Source organism: Gavialis gangeticus, unplaced genomic scaffold (assembly GCF_001723915.1).
Source record: "Gavialis gangeticus isolate Ggan-Ray unplaced genomic scaffold, GavGan_comp1, whole genome shotgun sequence".
In the NCBI taxonomy this organism is placed as follows: domain Eukaryota; kingdom Metazoa; phylum Chordata; order Crocodylia; family Gavialidae; genus Gavialis; species Gavialis gangeticus.
The window spans coordinates 28,585,842-28,597,324 of record NW_017729033.1 but is presented as its reverse complement, the minus strand read 5'-3'; the positions used below and the strand labels follow the sequence as shown (position 1 = coordinate 28,597,324).

At 43.7% G+C, this 11,483-nt stretch overlaps 1 protein-coding gene across 1 annotated transcript in view; it reads left to right on the top strand.

The window, feature by feature from the left end:
• Positions 1 to 5: 5 nt before the first annotated feature.
• The window catches only part of MAN2B2 (mannosidase alpha class 2B member 2), a gene marked incomplete at its 5' end in the record, with an annotated part of 52,929 nt that continues 41,451 nt past the window's right edge, over positions 6 to 11,483 (top strand). The window contains 3 exons of the mRNA XM_019525813.1: positions 6 to 113; positions 3,871 to 4,017; positions 8,377 to 8,482. Coding sequence (XP_019381358.1) covers positions 6 to 113; positions 3,871 to 4,017; positions 8,377 to 8,482 — 361 coding nt within the window. The remainder of the gene's footprint in view (positions 114 to 3,870; positions 4,018 to 8,376; positions 8,483 to 11,483) is intronic.

Genomic DNA, 11,483 nt, shown 5'->3' with positions numbered 1-11,483 from the left:
TGCTGAGCGCGGTGCTGCTGAGCGCGGCGCTGCGGGCCGCCTGCACGCCCGAACTCAAGGCTTTTGTGGTGGCCCACAGCCACATGGACGTTGGCTGGGTTTACACGGTTCAGGTAGCTCCCCGGGGTGCTGGGTCTGGCTCGCCCCCTTCTGAGAGGCTGCGCTGTGCCTGTCCCCTCCACCAAGGGGGGTGTCTGCCCCCCACGCCGCTCAGTTGGGGCTGGCCGGCGGGGAGAGGGACCAGCGAGGCCTTCCTGTTTCTGTCACCGCTGGGGCCTTGTCTGCCAGCTGCAGGTTGCAAGAGGCCTTCGGTTATGAGATGCAAGGTTGCCCCCTCGCACCAGCCCGCGCCCCAAGGGCTGTTTGTGTCTCGCTGGCCCAGACTGAGATTTGTAGCTGGAAAGAGCTGAGTTTGGGTCCGTGGGTGAGGCTGGTCCCGTGGTCGTGCAGCTCTACCAGGGGTCATCATAAGGACCCCTCGTGCTACGGGGACCACGTGTAAATCAGCGCGGCGGCTGCAGTGCTGCACCGCTCATCAATCTGGTGCCACTTCTGGGTGCAGTCAGGCACTACGCTGAATAATGCATGTGTGCCTGTGGCTTGGGGCTTTGAGCGCAGCTGGTCTTTAATATTGCTAACAAGGATTTGATTTTGCTTGTTTGGGATATTGATTCATTTTGCATCCTAAAGCCAAACCTTGTAGGATTTACCTTCAAAATCCATGATCAGTCCTGTGCTATGGAAGATTTATCTTCTGTGCTGAATTTACCTTGGATTACTTTTGTTCTTGTGTAAATCAGTCACTTTTTTTTCGAGTCAGGAAGTTTATGTATGAAAATTTTGGATGAACATCTTTAATTAGTGTCTTTGTGTTTGTTTGAGACAACAGTCCTGGTGGCACTTTTAACAAGAAAATAATTCCTCGGTATATCTGGAGCATCCTGCAAGCTTTGTTCATTGTCAGCCAGTTGGAAGATTGAGATGTTTAAAGTCTGTTGTCACCTTATTATACAGGAGTTATTGGGGAGAAAAACATTTTAAAACAAAAAGTGTAACGTTAGGGGTGAGGAAGAGTTGGAACCGACCTAGAAAGACATAAACAAAATAGAGACTCCAGGCAAATAAATTAAATGATTTCTTAATGCTGCCTATGGCTCTGGTTCTAAATACTCCCCCAGTTGTTAGTCCAGATCATTTTAGTTATGCAGGAGCTGTTTCAGCCATTTTACTTGCTAGAAGGGCAAGAAATCATTTTTTGTAAGTGTTTCTTCTGATTGCATGACAAGGAATCCATGTTGTTCTCTGCTTTTATTTTTTAATAAGATTATCAAATTATTCCTTTCCCATCTCAAGCCATACCCAGAAATTGTCTGAAAGAACACAGAAGCACTTTGTATTTCAGGTCAGTTGACAGGTGAAGATTCCTGAAGGAGAAATAAAACTTTAATGATCTATTTCTAAGAAGACAAAATTGCTTGAGGCCTCAGTTCCTGTATTATTAAATCATGACCATCAGCAAATCTTTTGGTCAAAAACCACAGAGAATATATACAGATCCTTTCAAATGCCTCTCTAATAAAGTGAAACCTAAATGTAATTCCCAGTGGGATAATAACTAATGTGGTCCTAAATTCTGTGTATTATCTCTTCAGTTGGCTGTGTTGTCATTTATGACTGACAAAATAATTTTTTCACTTTCATTTTTATGCTTATAATAGCATGATGACTTTTGATATCAAAACAGGAATTTACTTTGCATTCTGAAGATTTATAGTGATGCAGAATTTCAGTTTTGGGTGTGCACATAAAACATAGATGATTTAAAGTGGAGAATCATAACTGTCATCATTTTCCCCACAATAATATTATGGATTCTGTTCTGTACACCTTACCCCAACACGGAGGACAGTGGGAATTTCCTAGAATGCTGTGTGCAGTGTAAAATTCCCTATGACTTTTCAGTACTTCAAAAACTTATTAAAGTACTCCTTTTCACATGATTGACATTTTATCTATCTAGGTGTTTTTGGAAGGCAATTCACCAAGGTGTTTAAACAGCATAAACACCTCAATTAATATTGCATGCCTATCACTGTGATATTTAAACATCTTAAACATATGATACTTAAAACCAAAATCACTATTTTGTTTTAATTGCAGTAAAAGTGGATATATGACCCTATATCAAGCATTAGAAGTTAAGAATTAGAAGAGAATCTCATCATTACTTGTGACATCACATTTTATTGCGTGCTTTCTAGTCCCACTGCAACTAATGGGACTTCCGAGCATTTAAAACGATGCAGGTTCAAATTCTGTGTTAGCACTTAGTTTTCGTCATAGTTTCGTAGAAGTAGGCTCGGAGGGGACCTGAGCAGATCATCTAGTCTGACCCCCTGCCCTGGGCAGGAATGAATACAGGGCTCTTATGACCCCTACTAAGTTCAAGCTCAAATGACTCCAGCCAGGTAGTTATCAAGCCTCCTTTTAAAGACCCCTAGGGTAGAAGCCAGCACCACTTCACTTGGAAGCTGGTTCCAGATCCTGGCTACCCTGACTGTGAAGTAGCGCCTCCTGATGTCTAGCCTGAACCTACTCTCAGTCAACTTGTGGCCATTGTTTCTTGTTATTCCGGGAGGTGCTCGGGGGAACAGGGTCTCACCCAATCCCCTCTGGTCCCCCCTGGTAAACTTATAGACGGCCACTAGATCCCCTCTCAGCCCTCACTTGTGAAGGCTGAACAGGTTCAGCTCCTGTAGCCTCCTCGTAGGGCCTACCCTGCTGTCCCCTGATCATGCAAGTGGCCCTCCTCCGGACCCTCTCAATGCTGGCCTCATCCCTCCTGAAGTGCATCCTCCTAGTTTAGCCAGGCCATTGTTAAATCAAGATTATCTGACTACTTTTATTCAAACAGTCCAATGCATTGTCTTCGACCCAGAATTGCTAGATATTTTCCCCAGTCTCTGCATTTTTATTATGCCGCTCCTTTTCTAATTGCGGTACCAGTGTACTAATGCCAAATATGCTTGCCTCCCAAAGTTGTTTTTTCACTCCCTTCATGCAAAGTAATCTTTCCTTTTTTAGCTCATTTCAGTCTTAAAAACATATGCACTTTTTTAAAAGGGAAAACAATTGCTGTTTAACAAATGTTAAATGCATATGCATGTGTATGTTAGAAGAAAAATTGCAGAAGCTTTGTGGAAGTTTTGCTGTCTTAGATTTGTGTCATTTGGAAGTCCCAGATATGTTCAAGGATTGAAATGGGCTGGTTGTAGCTTGCTGTGAATAAAGCCCCAAAATATGTCCTTTATTCACATAGGTTTAAAAAAACAGTAAGTTTTTCAAGTACACAGTGGGTTATTTGATAGAGGGGTAGCTAGCCAAGTCAGACAAAAGGCAGGGTAGCTGTGCACCTTATAAACTAACTAAATATGATTATACATAAAGCACAAGCTTTTGTGAAATTGAGTTCACTTCATCTGATAAAGTGAATACAACAAAAATATTATTTGTTTACTTTAATTCAGATAGCATATAAAATCTTCATTAAGGGATTATAGCCCTATGGGCCCAAGCCTTGTGCAGGCATAACATATTACATCAGGGTTTTGATCTAGGACTAGACCCCTGTACTAGAGTTAGTAGTTGACAGAGGTGGTATACCAGTAACAGCTATTCCCAAAGCGACTCCGATTTTTCTCAAGTTGCTTAGGGAGTTTATGCCAAAGCAGGAAATTGAATCCAGCCCTCCTGAACTTCAGATTAGCACTCCAGCCTCTAAACCACTGTTTCTTTCTAGGTCTTCTAACCGATTTTATTTTAAACAAATTAATTAATCAGGAATGACTTATGTTTTATATTGTCTTGCAGGAAAGCATGCATGCCTATGCTGCCAATGTATATACTTCTGTTGTAGAAGAACTAATGAAAGAAAATCATCGCAAATTTATTGCAGTAGAACAGGAGTTTTTTCGCCTTTGGTGGGACACAGTAGCCACAGATGTACAGAAGCATCAGGTAAAACCACTTGAATTGTGACCTCAACACAAGGCCTCTCTGCCTGCTATAAATTTCATGCAGTCCACTTAGTGGGAAGGGCATGGTAGCTTAATCCTTGCCTTTCTGCTGCTGTTGTTGTCCTTGAGGTACTGTGTACAAACTGGGATACTTTGGATGCTTACACAAGTTACATTTTTCATGTGATCAGGTCCCTAACAGTGCTTTACAGTTGTGATGTAACACATGCATGGCTGCAGAGTGCTTTAAAATAGATGATCTTGTCAAAAATTAACCCTGGTCAAAAGAGGTATTAGATGAAGACGCTGTAAAGCAGAGCACTGTAGGGAACTTGTGTTCTCCCCAGGGTTAATTTTTCATGGTTTGTGGGACTGAGCTGCTGTGGTACTTGTGTAGGGGAGCAGCAGCCCAGTCCCACCCCCAGGGCTTTCAGTGGGGGAGGCAGGGGGAGGGAACAGCACAGAGCTACCAGCTGCTTTGCTTGGCCAGAGCTGGAGGGGGGACATGGGGTGGAACAGAGCCTCCCCACTTTGCAGCCCCAGCCTCCCCCCAGCTACCCTGGCTAGGGTATTCAGGGAAGCTGGGCTGGGCCTGCGAGGCGGGGAGGCTCTATTCCAACCTGCCTCAGCCAGACAATGCACCCAGCAGCTGTGCTTCTGCTGTCTGGGCAGGGAGTGGGGGAAGGGAAGCCCCCCTTTGCCTCACGGGCCCAGCCTGCTTCCCCCCAGTATCCTAGCTGGGGGGGGCGCCCACAAGGCAAGTGGGGCTTCCTTCTCCCATTGCCCACCTAGGCCTCTTGACAGTGGCAGCACAGAACTGCCAGCTGCTTTGCCTGGCTGGAGCTGGTGGGTTCGGTGGGGTTGGGTGGATTGGAGTCCCCTCGTGGACCTGGCACCCGACCCAACAGGTGAAAGTCTGTTTGGTTGGAGATGGGAGTCTGACTCATGGCACCTTGTATAAAGTGCCAGGAATTAGAGTGGGCCCCCTAAAGGTCTGTAGGCACCCTTCATCTGAAGGGTCCTCTAGCCTGTATCAGCTGCTAACAGCTCCATGTAGGTACACACATAACTGGGGATCAAGCTGATACAGAGGAAGAGCAGATACATGCCTTTCCCCTGCTTTTTTCACAGTGGATGAGGAAGCAGCAGAAGATTACAGGATTCCTTTTAGTATTTTGAGGGGGGCGGGGGGTTAAGGCAACATACTGTAGTTCTAGGCTTGGGGAGTGCTAGTAGAGCAGTCCTGCATGGAAGTCTGCACCAATATCTGCAAATTATCTGAAGTTTTTGAACTACTGCAAAGCATCACTACAAAGAAAAAGTTTCATCTTTTTACTAAAACAAAATATACTAATCTTCATTTGCAAACAAGACCACTGTAGTAACAGCCCCGTAAGAATCACCAGTGCTAAGGATGTCTTGTTATTGTGAACTTTGACTCTTTTCTTAATCTGCAAATAGTGGTTCTAATCATAAGAATGATTCTGTGGTGAAGCCATTGTAGGGTTTTATGTTTGTCATTCCTCAGGGATGCAGACAAAACAAGTGCAATAAAATCAAAGCCTGAGCTAGTTTGGTGGCAGCCACATTGCATTACAACACATGAGATCAAAGATTAGATCTAAGTGCCTACAACTGGGTGATCTGCAAAATAGAATAGAATAGAATAGACTGTACTTTGCCATACGCAATTATTTAGAGCTCCCACCTAGTTTGAGTAGGAAGTGCCATATAACACTAAGATATTACCTACCATACACAACCACCTACTCCTCAAAACCCTTATACCCAAAATTGTATTAAAAAGCTGAGTCAGTATTTTATGGGACAGTGTTAAAAATTAAAATGATTTTTTTTTTAAATTAACTCATTGACCTGAAGTCACTATAATAGATGTAATAGACAAAAAATAAAAGAAAAAAGCATTTGTTCCATGCATCTGACAGAAGCTTGTACTTTACTGCTTTCCATGCTTTATTGTTTGATAGAATTCAGAAAATTTCCATTGATCAATTTTGATGTTCATACAAAATTAGTAGAGAAATGAAATCTGGGGTCCTTTGTTTCCCAAGACAGTTGCTGTTTTTCAGAAGCTGTATGCTCTTGTTCTATTCTCCTGTCCATTTCCCTAAAAGGATTGAAAAAGAATCCTGGTTGAAAGGCTGGAATGTGCTATATTGAGTCTTGGAATGGTGCTAAAAGGTACCGTTTGTTCAAAAACCTAGTGACAGTTCTCTGGTTGGTTATTTTAAAACTAGGACAGCTAGAAACAAATGTATTTTTAATCTGTGTTAAGTGTCCTAGACATTGTTACAAATAACATTTGTTTTTAACCCTAGCAGTTGCTAGGTATGGACCTTGAAATCAGATTATACTAATTATTGTCCCTCCCTCTGCCCCCCTTTTCCCATTTGAATTCTAATATTAGTGGCTACTATAACAAAACTGATATTAGAGTTGATATCCTGATTCTACTGATCTAGCTAAACCCACTTACAAAATATCGACACAAGATCAGAGAGTTAACATTACAAAATAAACAAGATAATTGCAGCAGATCCTGCAGTATTGAAGGGAACACCCTGAAAGGATGGATTCTGCAGCAGTTGTGCACAGAGGCAGCACAAGGACAAACTCCTTAGCTCACGTTATGCAATTTCCTTTACTGCACATCCTCTTCTTCATCCCCCACTTGTGCTTCCCAGTGTGACAGCTGCCTCCTTGACCAATGTGCTGCAGTTACTTAAGATGAAGACAGTGATGGTTGTCCTTGTATAGCTGCAGATATGCCACAGTGATTAAGCATACCAGCCTCCTGAGCGGTGTGTGTTTGTTTTCAGTGCAGCTGCACATGAATTTCAGGCCTAACTTGATTTTGGTCAGTGAAGGGTTTGACTCCAAATCTGTCATTGTTGCTTTTTTTCCTGTGGATGTATGTCACCTGCTGAAATTATTTTTTCCATACTTTCAACCTCTCACTAGTTCCATAAAACAAGTGAAAAAGTGCCTGTGCCCAGAAGTCTGGATCAAAGGTATCTCTCCAGGACATCCCCACCAAATGGAAGATGATAGCTCTCAGTGCTTTTCATCTAGGTCAAGCAGCAGTTCTCTGCCTACCCCAGATATGTTATCTGTCTCCCAGCATGCTAATCAGTTGCCACAGTCAGCTGGAACTAATTGGTGAATGCTTAGCCCTAAAGCAGTTTTACTATATTATGAGCAATAGGAATGGTTATACTCAAAATTGACAATCTGACATCATATCTGGACAGACACAGGGGTATTCAGTCAAAGATCCTGGGGAAAGAAGCATAATAGCTGTGGAAGTCGTATACTACTTGCCAGTTTCTAAAAAAAATTACTGACAGAGAGTGAAAATCTGTGCTTACAGAGGCTGTGCACTTACAGGACCTTAAATTAGCTTTGAAGACTTTGGGTATCAGAAAACTGTAGTATAAATGATGACTGCAAGGCTGCAGTGATCATTGGTAGAATAGGGCAGTGGCATTATCATTTTTTCCATATCCAAAACATTTGCTAAAATTTGTAACCAAGCTGCAACTGATTAAAGAGCCAGATGATTCCAATTTCCAGTGGTACTAGACTTTTTGTGCTATTTCTGGGACAGGTGGTAAATCCAGTAAGGACATTTAGTCTAATGCAGTTGGCGCCAACCACAAATTAGCCCTGTGCCCTCCCTGGATGCCACCACTCTGATCTCCTACCTCTGTCCAACCTGTTGCTCTGTTTTTTGCTTTTTGCCAGCTCTGCCTTCTGCTTCCTGCCTTGTCTGCTCTCCTGTCTCCTCCTTTCCAATTTACTGGTGCCACACACAGCCGTTATCTGTGCCACATGTGGCACTCATGCGACAGTTTGGCCATCACCCAAGATCTAAAGCACTGGAGAACAAAAGGGTTTCTAATCAAAAATCCAAAGCTGCTGCACAGAATAGTTCCCTATGTACAGTAGAATTTTCCTAAAAAAAACAGTTCATCTCCCATAATTTTATTATGGAAATGTATAACTATGGAACTATTGAAAGAACTAGTAGTAACTAAATAAGAAATAGAATTGTGGGATAAGATTTAATACTTTAATTTTTTTTAACTTTTAAAAAAGCTGCCATATCTTCATCAGCATAAACTTGGAATGTGTGTAAATATAGTTGAGTCCCAAACAACCTTGCCTCCACCGTCATATCCTCCACAGCCCTATACGCTCAGAAATCATGGTAGATCCTTGTTTTAAAAAGGATTGTATCTAAAAAACTTGTCAGTCTCTACAATTTGTTATAATCTATGTGGTAAAGACTGAAAGAGCCTTTCTGTTATCTTCTGCTTCTTGCCTTTTTATATGATAGGTATATCAGTTACTTCAAGAAGGGCGACTAGAATTCGTAATTGGAGGTCAGGTGATGCATGATGAAGCTGTGACACACATTGATGACCAAATTTTACAGTTAACAGGTATAGGTATTTGGTGTTTAACTCTTAGTTTTCATTGTTATAAGTTTATTTAGGTTCTTTTTTCCCCAAATTACCCTATATTTCCTTAATCTTTAAGAAATAACAACATTTCTGTAAAATTAGTAAGTGTTTGATAATGCAAATTCACCATGGAAGTCTTTACTTTCAAAAGAAAATCTGCAATGCACACAAGGTTACTGTCATTGGCTCATCAAGTATAAGGTCTTTTACAACGTTATAACATGGGTCTCAGGTGCCTGAGAACAGCCTTGGAGTGAAAAGGTATATATGAAATGTATAAAAAATGCATGCAGAAAAGTTTGAAGACTTTCAGGCCAGAAGGGAGGCATTATGGCCTCGGTTCTAACCTTATACATAGTGAGTAATGCCCTGTAGGATTATGGACTGCAGGGAAAGAGTGTGAATGAAGAGTGGCTGTTCCTCAAGATTATGATCCTCCGTGCACAGAAGTTGTCCATACACAAAAAAAGGTGGCACAAGGGCCAGGAGGCCATCTTGGCTCAGTAGGGAAGTCGCAGATCTTCTGAAGAAGAAAAGGAAGGCTTACCAATAATGGAAGCTAGGAATAGGCCCCAAGGAGAATTGCATAAGATTGGCCCACACCTGCAGGGGACAGATTAGAAAAGCAAAGGCGGTGACCGAATTCAAGTTAGCAACCAAAATCAAGGACAATAAGAAGCCCTTCTGTAGGTATGTAGGTAACTGGAGGAAAACCAGTGGAAACGGGAACCACTGCTCAATGCATCTGGACATCTGATCACTGACACCAAGGAGAAAACTGAACTCCTGAACAAGTACTTTGCATCTGTCTTCCACCAGTCTAAGAGTGATAGCCTGCTGAATGCAAATATGACACAGAATAGTCACAATAGGGATGATCATCTATCAACAGTCAGTGTAGATGAAATATAGTAAAACTGGTGAAAGAACAGCTAGAGAGACTGGATATCTATAAGTCAGCAGGACTAAATGAAATCCATCCAAGAGTGCTGAATGAATTAGCTAGAGTTATTGCAGGACTGCTGCCAGACCTCTTTGAGAATTCATGGCACTCAGGAGAGGTCCCAGAAGACTACAAGAGGGCCAGTGTTGTGCCCATCTTCAAGAACAGGAGGAGAAAGGACCCAGGGAAACTACAAGCCAGTCAACCTGACCTCAATCGTAGAAGAAAATTCTTGAAAAATTTCTCAAGGAGTCCATATGCAGTAAGCTAGTAGAAAGCAAAATTCTGAATGACAGCCAGCATGGTTTTCTCGTGGGTAGGTCATGTCTGACTAACCTCATCTCCTTCTATGACCAGATTACTCACCACCTGGATAAGGGAAATGAGGTTGATGTCATTTACTCAGACTTTAGGAAGGCCTTTGACTTGGTGTCCCATGAGGCTCTCAAAGTCAAACTAGAGGACTATGGGCCTGACAATTCAATGGTCAGATGAGTGGGAACTGGCTCCAGGGTCAGACCCAGAGAGTACTGATAGAGATTTGTGTTGACCTGGCGGAAGGTAGCCAGTGGGGTCCCCCAGGGTTGGATACTTGGACCAGTACTTTTCAACATCTACATCAAGGATCTGGATGTGGGGGTGAGAAGCACACTGGCAAAGTTCACCGATGACACTAAGCTTTGGGGAAGTGCAGCCACGCATCAGGGTAGGCTGACGATCCAGGTGGACCTAGACAGATTAGTTATAAATGGGTGGACCAGAACCAGATGCTGTTTAACACTGAGAAGTATAAAGTGTTCCATCTGGGGAGGAAAAATCTGCAACAAACTTACAGGCTCAGTGGTGCTACTCTTGCTAGCACCGTGTCCGAAAGGGACCTGGGGTCCTAATTAGCCATAAAATGAATAAGAGCCACCACTGCGATGCTACAGTTAGCAGAGCAAACAGTATGCTGGCATGCATCAACCGATGCCGCTCAAACAAAACTAAGCAAGTTATACTCCCACTCTACTCAGCATTGGTGAGGCCACAGCTGGAGTATTGCATTCAGTTCTGGGCGCTGCACTTCAAGAAGGATGTGGAGACGCTTGAGAGAGTCCAGAGAAGAGCCACTTGTATGATTAGAGGCCTGAAGAGCAAGCTGTACGAGGAAAGGCTGACAGATATGGGACTGTCCAGCCTAGAAAAGAGACTTTGAGGGGATTTGGTGGCAGCTTACAAATATATCAGGAGAGCATCAGGGGCTAGGGGAACAACTATTCACCAGAGCACCTCAGGGGAAAACCAGGCACAGTGGTCATAAACTCGTAGGAGAAAGTTTCAGACTAGATATAAGGAAAAACTTCTTCACGGTTCATGTGACCAGATTTTGGAATAGACTCCCAGCAGGGGTGGTACATGCACCTACTCTGGAGATCTTCAAAAGGAGGCTGGACATACACCTTGTTGGAATTATTTGACCCCAGCAGTCTTTCCTGCCCAGAACGGGGGGGGCTGGACCTGATGATGTCACGAGGTTCCTTCCAGCCCTAAACGTCTGTGAATAACAGGCCAGGACTATCCAACTCCTTAAAGGCCATGGGCTGCATGCCGTAAGGGCCACTCCATGTGGGCCACGGGAGCCCCAGGCTACGCAGTGCATGGGGTCCCCTGCCATATATCTACCCTGTCACCATGCTGTCTCCCTCACATGCCCCGCTGCTGCATGGACTTCTCTGCTGTATGCCCTCCTGCCCCTATGTGGTCTCCCTGCACTTCTCCTGCATGCTGTTGCCCACTCCCTTCGTTGTGTGGGCTTCCCCACAACCTCTCCTACTGCCATATGGGCTCCCCATGCTCTCCCCACCCCATGGACTTCCCTGCATGCCCCGTCACTTCTGCACTGTGGGCTCTTCTGTGCTCCTGGGCCATGTGGGCTTCCCTGCACCCCCCTCCCTCCACTACCACTGTGTGATCTCCCCTGCACTAACCTGGCATTTGTCACCTCAGTCTCCCACTGTCAAGGCTAGCCATGTAATGATATCTGGTCTATTTCTG